We start from the raw sequence: 17,491 nt of genomic DNA, 5'->3' as shown, positions 1-17,491 counted from the left end.
TATGTTTACTAGGGCTGGGCATCGATTCAGATGTTCCAGATCGATTCAATTTCGATTCACAAGCTATCAAATCGATTCGATTTCGATTCTCGATTCACTTTTCGATTCCGGTTCTCGGGCCGGTTTTTATACTCGATTCTCGATTCAGCTCAATGAATATAGATTTAATACAAATACTATATTAATAAAAAATAACAGTGAGCATAAGTTTACAAGTGGGTAATTAATAAAAAGAAATTAAAAGCCACAACGCTATCGTTGTCGTCTTGCTTGTGAAATCTAAAATGCTTCCATACCTCTTACTTTTTATGTGAAGGTGGCATCAACATCAATGAAGCACCTAAAACCGCCATTTTCAGCACTGAATGAAAGAATGACAGGCTCCTTGGTAACACCGCGCAAGGCAAAAAAGAGGGTGACATCTAGTGAAGAAGACTAGTAATTTGATTAACGTTAATCTTACGTTCAATGTTTGCAGAAAAAAAATGGGAAAAAAACGATTTTGCTCTTTGAGAATCGATTCTGAATCGACCACATTTAAAAAAAAAATGATTAATCGAAAAATACATTTTTTTGCCCAGCCCTAATATTTACATACTGTATAAGTGTTTTGTGTTTTCGCCCCCGCCCCCAAAGGGAACAGCCTGACTACTAAATAAGGATAGTTATATAATGTCATTAATGACTCACCCATATGTCGTTCTAAACTGAGAAGACCTCCGTTCATCTTCAAAACACAGTTTAAAGATGTTTTAATGTTAGATTTAGTCCGAGAGCTTTCTGTCTCCTCCATTGAAAATCCATGTACGGTTTCCATGTCCAGAAAGGTAATAAAAACATTATAAAGTAGTCCATGTGACATCAGTGGGTCAGTTAGAATGTGTTGAAGCATCGAAAATACATTTTGGTCCAAAAATAGCAAGAATTATGACTTTATTCAGCATTGTCTTCTCTTCCAGCTCTGTTGTGAACCGCTTGAAGTCACGTGACTGTAGTGATGCGGCTGTCCCTCAGACATGTTTGCTATGTTTTTTCTTTTTCTTTTCAATTTATAGCGTGCGTTTCTCCAGACTGTAAACAAAGCTCGGGCGCACAAAACAAAAATAAAAGAAGCTGGGGGGCGGAACAGATAACAGTCAGCAGCGTCGTACGTCAGCCGCTTCACTGACTTTATGCGGCGCCACAGTTAGATGACATCAGAGTACCACGAGAGCTCTTCAAGAAATCTTACAGAGTAGTTTAATTTCGACTCGCTCTCGCAGTACTTTGACGTCATCTTTCTCTTAGTTCTTGCAGCGCAGAATGAAGTCAAAAACACACACAAAACGTCACGATCGTTGAATTCTTTATATAATTGGCTACATGTTTTGTCTATCAATATTTTCCATGAAGTCATTGGCTGATGTAGTAACAAGCGAGCAATTGGTAACATCTCTAAAGGACGTCACGTTTTCGACGGCGCTGTTTGGATTAACTATTATACTACCGCCCTATTTTAAAAACAAACTTTGAAGGCGGGTTCATGTGTTTAACAAAACATAAATTACCGGAGTGTAATCTCATATACCCTTGTTACAATGTAAATAGTCCTCAGATTGTATATTATATTCTTTTACCAAAAGTTCATGCGAAATCTGATATAAACAATAGACTATATATGTATATTTCACGGATTATACGCATTTGTGGACAAAACTGGTCATTGGATGATTCACACATCTGAAACAGACTGGATTCGACTTGTAAAAAGTTCTGTTTATTTTTCATCTGGACTTCTTTCACAAAATACTACATATGATGCTAGAACATCTGTATTTCAAAACAGCTTTACAGGGGGTATGGCTTAGCTAAATGAGATGTAAATGAGCACTATTGTCTCTCCAGGCAGGGAAAAGTGTTAACTCTTCTTTCTCAAATTTCTCGGCATTCTCTTTCTTGAATGTGTTACATTCAAATGGCCACAACTTCTCCAAATCTTATCAGATTTCCATGTGTTACACATCGTTGGAAAGCTTAGAAACTGCACTTTCGGAATTTGTGAATAACTCAAAATGCCCCAGATCCGACTTGTGTCCCTACTTTCCGTGACTGGTCACATATAATGAAAATCTGACTTTTTCCATTTTTAAGTGCAATAATTGGGTCCCCAGTGCTTTTATCAACCTAGAAAATATGAAAAAGAACAACTTTAACTTTATATTAATATTTTATAAAAGAATAGTATAATATTTTATACAGTACCTCTTGCTAAAATCCACTTTGGTCATGAGGCAACCTTGAAGCAGAAAGAGTCATTTCAGAAACTGCATAATGGGTTGTAGTTTCATTTGGTCTGTATATTTGGAGATTAGCTATTAGAGATTTATTTATTATACTGACAAACAATCTTACAAATGGTTTAATGTTTGAGTATGATTTTTAATAATTTATTTCTGGATTAATTTCAGTATGTTGTTTGTTTGAGCCTGAATCCCTTGATATCCTAAATATCCTGCTGTGCTGGATTAATGTCTTAAATAGGATTTTAATCAAGCTGCCAAAAGCTTTAATGAACAAGAATTATTCATAATGCATCTGAGAATAAAGGTGTAATAAAGAATGTCAAGAATTAAAGCCAAACTTGTTAATAATCCTCATAGTTTGCTAGCTTTCTCTTACTTATCCACATTTAATGATCAGGATGTAATAAAATAATGAAATCTTAGTTTAGCTTATATTCAAGCTTTAATTTTAAATTTGATCAGTCAACACAATTATTTCTCAGAGGGAACCATTCTAATGTTCTGAATATGACCCCGCGGTGTAATGCTTTCATATATAATTCACCTGATTCATTTTTAATTCAGTCTCATATACGGTAACTGGCATACTGCCATGTTTGAATGAGTAACAGGACAGCAGTATGACTGCAGAAGCAAATTTTGCTGCATTGTGTAAGAGTTTATGATGGTACTTACTGATGAATACTCTAATCAATCCAGATGTATAACTGTAAATGCAAATGTAACTCTTTTTCTCTCCATCTGCAGGAGAACCAGAGATTTCTGACTGATGTACTACATGAGGTGATGTTATTGGACGGTTTGGCTAGTTCTCATCCAATCTCTCAAGAAGTGTTTGAAGCCACAGACATAGACAGGGTGTTTGACTGGATCGCATATAAGAAGGCAAGAGCGTTGCTTATTATTTTATTTACTTACTTAGTCTTCCTACCATCTAAATTTCCAAACAAAACAGTGCTCTTTAGATACATACTGTTTAAAGGATTAGTCCATTTTCTTTAAAGAAAAATCCAGATAATTTACTCACCACCATGTCATCCAAAATGTTGATGTCTTTCTTTGTTCAGTCGAGAAGAAATTTTTATTTTTGAGGAAAACATTGCAGGATTTTTCTCATTTTATTGGACTTTAATAGAGCCCAACATTTAATACTTAACTCAACACTTAACAGTTTTTTTCAACGGAGTTTCAAAGGACTATAAACAATCCCAAACGAGGCATGAGGGTCTTGTCTAGCGAAACGATTTTCATTTTTGACAAGAAAAATGAAAAATATGTACTTTTAGACCACAACTTTTTGTCTAGGTCCGGTCCAGCGCGACCTAACGTAAATGCATAGTGACGTCACGTGTAACATATATAAAACGCACATTTGCGGACCATTTTAAACAATAAACATTAATTAGACATTAATTAGTATCAGTTGACATACAACAACGTAGGAACGGTGCTCTTTCAAGACACTTGTAAACACTGGGGCGGAGTTTCGCGTTCGTCCTCTTTGACCTCTTGACGTCATGACGTATTGCGTTGGGTTATGCTGGCGCATCACGACCGGATCTACATGACGAGAAGTTGTGCTTTGAAGGTGTATATTTGTTGTTTTTCTTGTCAAGAATGACAATCGTTTTGCTAGATGAGACCCTTATGCCTCGTTTGGGATTGTTTATAGTCCTTTGAAACTCCGTTGAAAAAACTGTTAAGTGTTGAGTTAAGTATTAAATGTTGGTGTCTATTAAAGTCAATTAAAATTAGAAAAATCCTGCAATGTTTTCCTCAAAAAACTTAATTTCTTCTCGACTGAACAAAGAAAGACATCAACATTTTGGATGACATGGTGGTGAGTAAATTATCCGGATTTTTCTTTTAATAAAATGGACTAATCCTTTAATTACTGACCTGTAATCATAGATGGAGGTAAGAAACCGTTACACTGAAAGATTGTGAGATTTTACATCCCTAAGAGACCAAACATTATACGTCAATTTCTTATTGACTGTAAATGGATTTCTCAGCTGTCAATCAACCTTCTGTGGTGTTATGAACTCTTTCAGTTACATTGTTGAGATCCTGACACCCAGCACTCACGCAACACTTCCTGCTTTCACTGTACAAAATCTATAGCATCATAGATTGGGAGCAATGGGGTGTGGAGAGAATAGACATTGATGGATACTGAATGCTGTCACATGGGTTGTCAAAATGATAAGGAAACAGACCATTCACAGAAAAATAGTCCAGCATGTATTATGGAGCTATTTTTAAATAAACATTATTACTTGTACTAGAACACTCTGTTTTAAGAAATGTGTTGCTCTTTTTTGTCTTTGTGAACTATTGAAATGACTGCAATAGTGAAGAGAAATCATACAGGGGACAGAGAGTGAACAGAGTACAGCAAATATAAATGGGATGTTTTTATTAAATGTGTGTTTACTGTGTGTCTGTAGGGAGCCGCTCTGATCCGTATGTTGGCTAATGTCATGGGACAACCGGTATTCCAGAGAGGACTTAATGTAAGTCAAAGGTTGCTCTCTCTCTCTCTCTGTAGTATGTTTACATGTACATCTGATGTGTTCTGATTATGAATCAATTGTAAGAATTCAACGTAAATGCACCATTTAACTAAAATCAAATTGGTAACAAATTATGTTATAGGTTAGTGTGATACATAAATTATGATTTGCTTTATTTAACTTCTGGTAGTGATAAGGTATGAGGGCTCATTTTGCTGTGAAATTACTTAAAAAGCCCCTATGAACATTATAAACACATTATTTTCCACACACTGTACATTATTGTTGCTCCTCTATATGCCACGGCTATCTGAAACCACGATTTCTACAAAACTCGTCATTTTAAAAAGAGCGGTGTGCTCTGATTGACCAGTTATCCAGTGTGTTGTGACAGAAATGTGATGCTTCTTAGCATATTTGGAAGATTAGCTCACAATGCAGTACTGACAGGAGATAATACCCTCTTTACTACCTTATCAATACGAGCTGAATCTGATCCAGAGAATGATTGATTAACTTTGCCAGTGTGGCTTGAGCAGAACGTAACATATTTGTAAGGTAAGGATACTAAAACATAAAAGTGTCAGGCTTTTTAAACAAGACACAAACCCAAATGCAGACGTAGACGACAAAAGGGATTTATTAAACAAAACAGGGTAAAACAGGAAAACAAAACCCACAAGGAGGCAAAACAGGACAGGGCAAACACGACACTAAACTAACACTAAACTTAACAAAACCAACAATAAACTTTTCAAAACATTAAACAGACTAAGACTAAGGTTACACCAAAAACTCACAGGTAAGCAAACAGGATATGCGACAAGACAAACGTGCACAGAATAAATAGAATAATACAATAAATAGGGAGAAATAATTAGGGGCACAGCTGAAATCAGTGACAAGTAAGGGAGCGGGTAAAAAGTGACAAGACATGGGAAACACGTGGCTGGGTAAAAACACGTAATGCCACGTGTTCCCACACAAAACATGGTACTGTCAGAACCCTGCCACAAAGACTATAATACAAGACGTATCAGATGATTCTGACAGGATCCTGACAAAAAACATATTTGAATTTGTGATCGTAGAAACGACAAACAACAAAAAGTACTCTACACTGCTCAAAACTCGCATTTTTATCATGGTTCAAATCAGTGTTCCCCAATCCTGGTCCTCGAGCCCTAACCCTAACCCTAACACACCTGATTTAACTCATCAGCTTGTTAGGGAGACATGTTTACCATTTTTGAAGTAGGCTGATTAGTTGAATCAGGTGTTTTAAATAAGGAGACATCAAAAACTTTCTGTCAGGGGGGCCTTGAGGACCAGGATTGGGAAACACTGGTTTAAATAGTCAGTAGCAATTTTTTAAAATCGGAAAACATATAAGACTTACAGACTGTAAGAGTCAGAAGTGGGCGGCATTATGTGCTTGGAGACCACGTCATCTCGCATTCCATTCATTCAGTAAATAAATACATTCATTGAAGTCCAAGAAAAGAGATTTTAGTTGGAGACAATAACTTGCGTCATTGTAGACTTTAGAATTTGTAGCTTTGCAGATCGTTAACATATGCTAACTAGGGCTGTCACTTTTGTGAAAAAATCATTTTCGATTTTTAATATATAAGTGTTCATTGAATCGATTGTAAAATCGATTTTCCATGTCTAAAAAAGACGTTTCCATTTAACGCCAAATAACAGACAAATGTAAAGAGAGCGCCTGAAACGCACAAGTCAGCAATATTTCTTATTCATTGTCATTAAGTTTCGTGCAGAATAAAAAACAGCAACAGTAGTGCAACATTCTCTAAAAAAATATGCTGAGTGGACTGCTGCCATAAATGAAAAACATTACTGCAGGTTCAACAGGCTGCTTTCATGATTTAGGCAATTCAAAAATTATTTTAAATAATGATTCGATGCATTTCAAACAACTGTTCAAAAATGAAACTTTAAATAGACTTACTTGAAGTTGAGAACATGCTGTGTATTTTTTTTATTAAACGTAACCGACACTTAGGCGGCACTATGAAGGCATAATGAAATGCGCAAAAAGACTAGGGCCATTACAAATTAGATGTCAGGAAAACAAGTCGATCAACATTGTAGGGGTCAATAGCAGATCTCTTTTCATTCACTATATGTCCATCTGTTGAGAAGACGCACTCCGACCGCACTGATGTCCCAGGGAAACTCGGGTAACGTTACTTAGTTGCAAGCTGGGTATTTAGTACTGCCATTCTTCCATCAAAAAAGCGGGTCGCTGTCAGCTCTCAAGGGTGGCTCTTGTCATAACTCATCATCTCCTGTAAGGTCACAATTTCGACGCTGTCTCGTGTTGCACAGGTTTATTGACGTTGTCCTCCATTTTCTTTGCAAAACACTAGATGCAGCGATTGAAAGCGTGAAACTATAGGTGCGTAAAATTGCTGGGTATTTTCTGTCTAGCTTTCGCACACCTACAGCACTTTCGGAATTCTTTATTTTCTTTTTCTGCTTGTTTGTGAGTTTTGTTACATCTATATTTTTAACTGTTTAATTATTTTAAAATTAATAGTTTACATATTTGGTTAAAATCGATTGCCTATTTTCGTTTTTGAAACGTTTTTTGGTTGGTCCGATCGATTGTGCAATCGATTTTCGAACGAAAAGTGACAGCCCTAATGCTAACACCATTACACACCAAAGGAAATTGAAAATCCTGAACAGGAAAATAGGGTTCTTTAACTAGATTTGATGACTTTTAATATTTGTCCTTCTGCTTTGAGGCTATGTACTGTATATGTTAATATACTACTATGTTATGTTACGAAGTTGATCATTTAATTTGGTGCATGCAGTATTTTTTTGACAATTTTAATGGGAAGTTTAACCACAGATTACTCACGTTTTAAATTTGAATGTTCCTCCCCCTAATTCCAACTACTACTGACTTGTAATAGCAGGTCGTGGATTTGCTATTTGTAAACCTTTTGGCCTTTTTTATAATGCGTCTTTCTACATGTCCTGTCCCAGCTTTCTGTTTTAGTTGTTCTGTTTTAACACATAAAAAAATGCACTATAGTACACTATGGGGTGGTTTCCCAGTCCTTTAAGAAAAATTTGATTATGCAATCGCATAAATCAATACGTAATCTGCCGAAGTCCGCATATTTATGCAGCGGCCGTATTTTTTCAAATACGCCGCACTTTCACATATAGATTTCAGTGCCCAAAATATGCGGGGCTTGCATGATTTCATAATCCCCACATTTTCATAGCAAAAAGTCACATATATCTTAGCAGAAAGTTGAAAAATGTTGCATTTACTTCACACAAGCGCAGCCATGTTCCCTGTTGCCATGGGAACATTATGAAGTGATGTAATTACGCGACCGCAGTTTTTGGAAGTTCCCGCAATTTTTGCAAGTTCCCCCAAATTCATTGCATAAAATTGCATAAATATCCCACATATTCCATACAATTTTTTGCCACAAGATCAAGGATTTTTGCCCGCAACAATCACAAAAAACTCATGAAGGACTGGTAGACTAAAATGCATGATTGAGCTGCCTTCATTTAAAAACACCTTGCACTGACATATCTTAACAAATATCAGTGTCATTGATTTGTGTCAAGATGCACATCAGTAATGTTTTTGTAAGGTATGTTTTTAAAAACTACTTAAATGTCATAATATAATAAGGCCTTGTCCCGGAATAATCTAAACCTTGTCTGGGAAACCGCCGCTAAACCTTTAACAATAAAGCTTAATTCCTAAAATTCTTAAACCTCTGAAGGTCTGCTTGTGAAGAGAAATACAACATAACATTTCTGCCAGAGTTCCAGCAGTCCCTTCTCATCTGCTGTCTCTGTTCAGGTTCACTTCATTCTCTCTTGTTCTCTGTGTATCATCTCTTCTCTTCCGTGTCTCTGCATAATTAAAGCCAACAGACAGACAGCTCTGTGTTTAGAATGCTTAACCAGCAGTCACGCTGTTGTTGACACCCGGACCACCATTAACACCATCTCTCTCTCTCTCTCTCTCTCTCTCTTATTGGCAAATGCTGGATAGGCTGGTGAAGGCAGATGGAGGCCTTTTATTGCAAAATAGTGGGAGTCATAAATGAGGACTGAATGGGTTTACATGCCTCTGACTAGAGGGGAACCTGCAGTAATAAAACAGGCTGTTTGCCGACTCAGTCCATTGCTTCTACACTCCCTTTCAGATCTATCTTGTAATGAGGATAAAGGAAATATTAATTCTGGCTTGATATATGAAATTGCTGACTTAATTTCCTAGCGGTGTGAGCCAGTAATTTCTTCTGAACACAAATTAAACAATTTGATATGCCTCTATTCAATTTCCAGCATACAGAAAAACAGGAAGAGTTTGAATGATATCCATTTCTCCCATCTTCCTCCTTATCTTCGGATATCTTAGCAGCTTCCTCTGGCTTAGATGTTTTGTCTCATTATCACTGAGTATCGCTGCTCCTTTTTCTTATGGAAAGTCTGTCTCTCTCTCTCTCTCTCTCTCTCTCTCTCTGATTGATAGGAATAGATACATACCTCACCCATCAATCCACCTTTTTAATATGCAGAAAAATTGTCCACATATTTCACCTTGTATCAGTTTTGAGAGAACTAATTTAGAAGAATGAATAAAGAATTATTTATGATCTCTTTTAGGTGCTGTGATGAAGATCAGAAAACTTATTTTAGCTCTAAGGGACTTGCATATTGAAAACGTTCAATCTTTTGGCAAAAGCAATTTGAATATACAACATCCTGAACTGAATAGAAATGTGGAATTTCTGATTGATTCATATTTCTGCTCATACCACAAGAAGACTAAGTAGACTAACTAGCTAATCGTGGTGTAAATTCATTACATAAACAATAATTTTTATGTAATGTGTTACAAAATTAAATCTTGAGATTTGTTTCAAAACATAGTGAGCTTTTAAAAGCTATTTTACACTTTAAAGAGCACCAATTATCTGATTCACGATTTTACATTTCCTTTGGTGTGTAAGTGTGTATTAGTACATGTTAATGATATGCAAAAGGTACAAACCTCAAAGTAAACAATGACACAAGTTATCTTCTCCAACGTAAATCTCTTTTCTTGGACTACAATAAACACACGGATTGTAGGCAACAGTTTACTTCCTCGGATTGGTGATGTAGACAAGACTGACATTATCATAATTCCTTCCTGCCTAGAACTCAGCCTGTAAGTTAACTCCTGTTAGCAACCGAATCTTTCAAACATGGTAAGGAGCATCACGTTTCCTGCTGACGTCAGAGGTATTCAGGCCAATCACAACATACAGATTAGCTGGCCAATCAGGGGCAGTTTTGTACAAAATCCGTGCGTTTCAGGAAGAAAGGGAAATCTAGAGCTACAAAAATGTACAGTATGTGGAAAATAAGGTGTTTTTTAACCATAAACCAAGCAATATTATACACATTATATTAAACCCAAATACACAAAATCACTTTTTTTAGCAATGAAATAGGTGCTCTTTAAAAAGTAAAAGTTGGATCAACTTTAAAAATGATTGGTAACATCTAAAATATTTAAACACTTTCAAATTAAAATTTAAATTACATGTTACCAATTAAAGTATTTTTTTTAAGTTGATCCAACGTTTACTTTTTACAGTGTAGGAGAGAGTGTTGCAGGTACTGTAGACAGCAGCATTGTGCACCTTCTCATGGCCAAAATCAATCCCATGATCCATTGCGACAAGCTAATAAAACAACAGCTGCATCCCAAATCTGAGGCTTGATCCTTTAAAGTCGTGGCCTTCGAAGGTCAAAACAAAATGAGACAGTCTAGTCTATGGAGGATTTCATAGTTGGGTCACCAGCTGTTCCCACCCATCAGTCCTGTCATTGGGACATAGTAGAGATGTTTCTGAATTTAAAAAAACAAAGACAGATCCAGAATGTGATGTATTGCCGTAGATAAAAACTACACAAGAGTGTATCAAAAAAACATCCTCATACATATGAAAAGCTCAGATGGAAAGGCCGCTAAACACATCCTCTATCAAAAATGAGATGATAATATTAACCAAACAATCTCGGCAAGTATTATACATTTATCAAAAACTTTCGATTTTAATTAGCTTAATTCCAGCCTCAGGTTTGTTGGCAGAATTCGTTAAACGCCACATTGATTTTTCAAAAGTAAAACGACCAAAGAAATGAAGCAAAAGTAATGAGGGACAAAGCAATTTTCTCAAAGCCCTGACTACATTTGCATTCCAAACTATATTGGCATGTTCAACACGAAACCCTTGTTGGAGCTGCCACATATTGCGTTATTTTGTTATCGTTTCCCACGGGTAGGTCCGGAAAGCTTTATTCGAGCATGAAATGTAAATTACTGAAGCTCATGTAAAATATTTTCTCTAAATAAATTTTGTGTTTCTCATTTCATGTGTAACAGTACTTTACAGGTTATTTAGTGCTATTACGCATCCTAAAGTTTGCCATCTCAGAGGTTTTTTTTTTTTGTATTAAAGCAAATCAGGTTCTAATGTCAGGAGTTCATGTAGGGATGAAAGTAACACTTGTTACTTTTGTTCTGCTGCTCATACTGTTGCATTATTTTAAGAAATTATATTAATTAAATGTTTATATTGTTGAAACATTTTTATTATCAAGTATTTAAGCTTGTGATGTTGGGTCACTTTTGAAATATAATGAAACGGAAATTTAAAATTAAAATGTAATAATTTTTGCAAAGATAAATGACTACATGTTTCCAGTTACATATAAACAAGGTCATAGTGATGTATATTTAATAAAAACAAGAGTAACACAAAAAAACAATCTTTTACTGTTGTGTTACTTTCGTTTCAACTGACGGGGTTGAAAGTAACAATGCGCAACTTATGTTGAAAGTGAAATTATAAATTATACCGAAGTCGTTCTACATTTGTACAAAGTACAATCTGATATTGATAACCCACACTTCTAAGTTATTGACCACAGCAAAAACAGTCTAAAGGGGGTCGCACACCGGCCGCGCAGCTCAGCGCAGCGGCGCGCCGTTCTAAAATAATCAAACACATTGTTTTCTATGAGTATACGCACACCGGCGCCGCCAGGTGGCGCCTGTCCGCGCCATCCAGCTTTGACTCAGGAAGTTGCTCAAATCCCCGGTGTGCGACCCCCTTTAAACATTATCTTTTAAATTAAGTTTTTCTGAAAAATTTTACTTTCTCCCCGCTCCCCCCTACTTGGAGTACTAAGGTTTTAAAAGTTTAAAGTAACATCCAGTCGTCACCAGTTCGCAGTGAGTCTCGGGTTAGGCGAGGCTGTAAGGGATCCATTCATTCTGTCCTTCGTGTCTTGGGGGAAAGTATGCATTTTCAAGGCTAGATTTGAAGGCGACAGTAAAAGTGACAAACACTGTAGGAAAGTTGGGCAAAAGTTGGGCAAAACTTGTGCCGTCCCTGGCTCTATGTAACACTTTTCTGCTTTTCATTTCAAAGAATCTCATTATTTGAAAAGTATCTGAATTGTCAGTTTGATTAGAACAGTGTCACTTTTCAGCGCAACAGCTATTGTTTCTAAATCTCACTAGAGATGAGGGAGCACAAGCTATACTTGACTCAACAGCAAACCTAAATATTTTCGGTTGTTAAAGTTTGTGGATGAACGTTTATTAACATGATATGACATTGTGGTAATTTTTCAGATAAATTTCTGTGACATCCCCCACTCAGCATGGCTTCTGTAATTAATGTCTATTATTAGCTCCGCTCCAATGCCCCTGACTGTACAGTATGTTCAGATTACCTTGCGGTCTTTAGTACAAGATTGATTTATTTTTACTCTTTCCCTCTTGCTGTGGCAGAGAGCAGAAGACATCTGTGTCAAAATAATGATGACACACTGTGACGGGCCAATCAGAGGCTGGATTTATCCACACGATCATTTGGCCTTTAAGGTGTACTGTGTAACATTTAGGAGGATCTCTTGACAGAAATGCAATATAATATGCATAACTATATTTTCAGTGGTGTGTAAAGACCTTACAGAATCAACTGTTATGTTTTAGAATGAGCCGTTTTTATTTACACTGTGGGTCCTCGTATGTGGAAGTTGCCATTTTGTACCACAATGTTGGAAAAACTGCTCTAAAAAGCATGTTTTGAAACTACATTGTCTCAGATGATGACACATTTGTCCTGTGGCAGCTACCGTAGCTTCTCTATGCATATCGTGAGCTATGGACTGAGTCGTTTGTTGCAATTCACAATCTTACCACTAGATGCGGCTAAAATCTACACACACAGCACCTTTAAGACTTACTGTGCATGCACATAGCTAGCGACTTTGTCGATGTGTGTCGCTAGTCTCTTTCAATGAAGCATTTCTAATTTTGGTTGTCCTATGGACAAATAAGTAACTGTCCTCTCAGTAAATAACAAAGGACGTGAACGCCACTGCTTCATTCTCATTGGTTGGCGCTTCTGCAAGTCGCTCTTCATTTGCATACAGCTGAACTGTTCTCAACTTTGTCGTATTACTGTCCCACTTCCTGTCACCAACGGTAGCTGTCTATGGTGTCTCCAGAAATCGGCAAGCTTCTGTTGAAATGAACACGATTTTTAAGTGAATAGCTCCTCAAATCATTCTGTTCCTCACATAAAGTTTCTGAATCATTGGAAAGTAATCCAGAAAGTGTATAGACCACTTTTATTATGCTTTAAAAGGTCACCTAATATGACAATTTTTTGTGTCGATCTGCCGTTGCTACGGTAGTCACTGGCGGTGTGCATGCAGTTTAAGTCTCCACTGATGACAATGTAAACATGGTTATGATCCAGACTCAAATGTCAGTCTGTAAGCGGTACAGTAAGCAGACAGCTGGACTGTCTGATGCTTTCAGACTCTGTAGTTGTGCAGAATCATTGTTTGTACAGCAGGAGCTTATGACTCCAGCAACAGGGAGCGGATTACAGTTGACGGGTTTATCTTTCACGGGCACTCGAGTGTTATCAAGGAATCTCATACTGAAGGGAAAAGACGTCCCATACAGATTTTCTTATTGGATGAATTATAAATGTGCACTCAAGGATCAGACTCTTTATTCATGTCACTGCCACATGTATCACTCAGACTGCAGGACAGAACAGAGACACTGATAATGAAAGTGACATATTTGCCAATGTATGATAACCCATACTCTGCATTTAACCCATCTCAGTGAGTAGCGAACAAACACGGGAGCAGTTGTCAGCTATCACATGGAGCAATTAGGCTTAAAGGCAGAGTAGGTAGGTTTAAGTCTAAAAAAATTCTAAAACACTTTTTTCCAAATTTGTCTTTATATACCCTTACATAAGTAAATTGTAAGTACTCTGAAAAAGAGAGTATAAAAATTGAATGTCTGTAGACCTCTCACGACTGTTTTAAACAAAGCTAATTTTTCCATTCACTCCACTCCCTCCCTTCTGGGTTTCTTCTAAAGCCATGCCCCAAACACATGAACGCCCAACGCTGACCGGCTCTGCTGGAAGCAGCATTTACCTGAGACGAGCGGAGAGGAAAGAGCGCGGCGCATGTAGTAACATCATGTCAGAATCACATGTAATAATACACCTAACTTTATCACTATGAATATAAACAAATACGATAGCTTTAAGTACTCACTATCAAGCTAGCATATCAATACTGGTAAAGTTTAAAATATATTTTGTTTGATTTGGTAACAAACGAGCTAGTTATATTTATAAGACAAAGCTAAAAACAGGTTGCATTGATACAAGTTTTTTTATTACCACACTGTTATGAAGGTGAATTTCGTGGAAGATTCATAACATATACAGTGTTTTGCATGTAAGAGTTTCCGTGATGAAAACATTGTTGACTCTGATGAGGACTACACTCCGGAGACAATACCGCTACCGCATCGTCGACTCGAGGAAAAGCCACGCGATATTTACTCTCGTTTGATTTCTTCGTTTATTCCTTTTTTCCCTTCGCTGACTGCATATGTAGGTACTGTGAGTTCTGAATGCTTTTTCTCTGCCGTACTTTTGCTCTTCCTAGAGTGCAAATCAATCGGGTGTGCGCATGTCTGGGCAGATCCCATAGCAACAGGGGTGGTGCCTTGGTCGCGAGAGAGAGTGATAGTCCCGCAAGCCACTCATTTGTTTCGTCCCGAATGGAAATAATTAACTTTTTCAGAGTACTTACATTTTACTTATGTATTGGTATATCAAATTTGTAAAGTTTTTTAGATAATCCCTGCCTATCCTGCCTTTAAGGTGGCTTGCTCAAGGGACCTCAGTCGCAACCTGTCGGCCATGACCTCTTAGGTTACAAGCCCAAATTTCTAACATTGTAAAAAAACTGTAAAAAAATAACGGGCACAATAAATTACAGAAATTTTCTGTAATACAAAAATACTGTTTTTATGTCATTTTACATTAACAGTGTAAAAAATTTACAATTTCGGCAGCTGAGATGCTGGAAAAATACAGTAAAATTACAGGCACAATAAATTACAGAAATTTTCCGTATTACAAAAATACTGTTTGGTCTGGCAGAAATTTTCTGTAATACAAAAATACTGTTTTTCTGTAATTTTACATGGGCTACGACTGCCCACAAGTGTCTAATGTAGAGTTTGGCATCAGTGCAGAGAGTCCTTTATCAGTAAACTGAACACCAGCGGGTGATATAACTTCAGTATCACCCAACATTACAGAGCACCCCAATTTCTGTGCATAAATCAATGATCTTTGATGTGGAGACATTTAGTTAAGACTACATTAAATATGATCCACCATAGCTTTATAATTTATTAGGCCCATTGCTCAAGTGTTTGCTTTCTTGTAAAACTCACTAGTAAAAACAGGATTGTACCATGCTAATGCCGTAATTAGTTTATACGTGTATTGTACTAATGCCTGCTGGTCACTACCTAGGAACAGCATGTAAACATCATTGTATACGGTTTCATCGGATGCATGCGCGTTGTTGCGTTTACCAACCCATTCTCACTCCCCAAGGCATCAAAATCTGAAGCATGTTCCAACGCCTTCAGCGTCAGTATGAAGATGCGAAGGGTGCCCCTATGCGTCACTATATCGACGAAATGGGAACTCCGTTGCTTTCATGCTAATCCCTCAGCGTCGGATATAGACGAAAGGGAATCCCGGAAGGTGATGCCGTCACGTTATGCGACAATCGGCAGGATCATGCCGCTTCTGGACGGTAACTTCTCAATTTTTGTTCCAAATTTTTTACCATTGTTGCTTGGTGTTGGGGTTAGAACGACTTTCTGTTACATAAAATTACATCCTTACCCAAACCCAACTCTAACCCTAACCCCAAGCGAAAATGGTTTAAAAATCAGAAGACAAAAAGTATAAACCAATACAGACATCCTAACCCAAACCCGAACTCTAACCCCAAGCAACAGTGGCTTAAAAATCAGAAGACAAAAAGTATAAACAAACTGACATCCAAACCCCAAGTCTAACCCCAACCCGAAGCGACAATGGTTTAAAAATTGGAAAAAAATTGAGTAGTTACCGTCCAGAAGCGGCATGATCCTGCCGATTGTCGCATAACGTGACGGCATCACCTTCCGGGATTCCCTTTCGTCTATATCCGATGCTGAGGGATTAGCATGAAAGCAACGGAGTTCCCATTTCGTCGATATAGTGACGCATAGGGGCACCCTTTGCGTCTTCATACTGACGCTGAAGGCGTTTAACCATGCTTCAGATTTTGACGCCTTGGGAAGTGAGAATGTGTTGCGTTTACACATCTGGGCAGAACTTAACCTCCGGTCTCTGTTTGTTTAATGGTCTGGCAGTGGCTAAACTAAACTCTGGAAGAAATACTTCATCGGAAATAACAAATGTTTTGGTTTTCCAAAGACGAGGGGAGACGGCGATCATGGATTACTGCTAAGTGATGGGAGATTTGGCAGCCAATCTGTAGTTAAGATTGTGTACATTATATAGTACACATTTTACCAGTAACGTTAGCCCAGTATAGTTTTTGATACGCTTTAGCTATGTTTTGAACTAAGGTCACCTACTTGTTGTTTATTTAGCTTGTTATCAGAAATAAACTACTTTAAAAGGACTTTTACAGGGTTTACCGGAATTTAAGTTTGTTCCACGAAAGCCATTTGTTTATGTTGTTACTGCTGAAATCATGGCATATAATACAATACATGGTAAATACAATACATGGTATTTCCAACTGATACCATCACTGTACCATGGTACATTCAGAGTAGAAAAATTCTATTTCTGTTTTTGTTTGCCTCTGTTTACGGTTCCTGAGCCATTTTAAATCCAGTTGGATTCTTTTCCAATTTTTAAACGGATAAGGTAAAAGCTCAGTTTAAAGGTAATGTGTGGCTTTTGTTGATTCGCGTCTCTGTGTCTTTGCAGGATTACTTGATGACGCACATGTACGGAAACGCAGCGAGAGATGACTTGTGGAACAAATTGTCAGAGGTAAGATTTTACACATTCAGTCCTCTGTACCATTTCTGCGTAAGAGCTTTATTCACAGACAGGCATTATAACCGTAGTCAGTGAGCATTGGTTGAGAAGTAAAATTCTGTGTGTATAACCTACTTACATTTAGCCAGCACATCTCCTACAGGCAGATATCATATAGATTCACACACTTCATATAGATCAGAGGACA

General features: G+C 37.3%; 1 protein-coding gene across 2 annotated transcripts in view; it reads left to right on the top strand.

Moving 5' to 3' along the window:
• LOC129432171 (thyrotropin-releasing hormone-degrading ectoenzyme) overlaps positions 1 to 17,491 on the top strand; it is a 125,725-nt gene that overhangs the window by 65,748 nt on the left and 42,486 nt on the right. For both annotated transcript variants that reach the window (XM_055190393.2, XM_055190392.2), the window contains 3 exons: positions 3,030 to 3,167; positions 4,733 to 4,798; positions 17,230 to 17,295. In XM_055190393.2, the coding sequence (XP_055046368.1) occupies positions 3,030 to 3,167; positions 4,733 to 4,798; positions 17,230 to 17,295 (270 nt within the window). The remainder of the gene's footprint in view (positions 1 to 3,029; positions 3,168 to 4,732; positions 4,799 to 17,229; positions 17,296 to 17,491) is intronic.

The sequence above is a fragment of the Misgurnus anguillicaudatus genome, chromosome 1 (genome assembly GCF_027580225.2).
Source record: "Misgurnus anguillicaudatus chromosome 1, ASM2758022v2, whole genome shotgun sequence".
Classification (NCBI taxonomy): Eukaryota; Metazoa; Chordata; class Actinopteri; order Cypriniformes; family Cobitidae; genus Misgurnus; species Misgurnus anguillicaudatus.
This window is presented reverse-complemented; position numbering and strand designations above follow the sequence as displayed.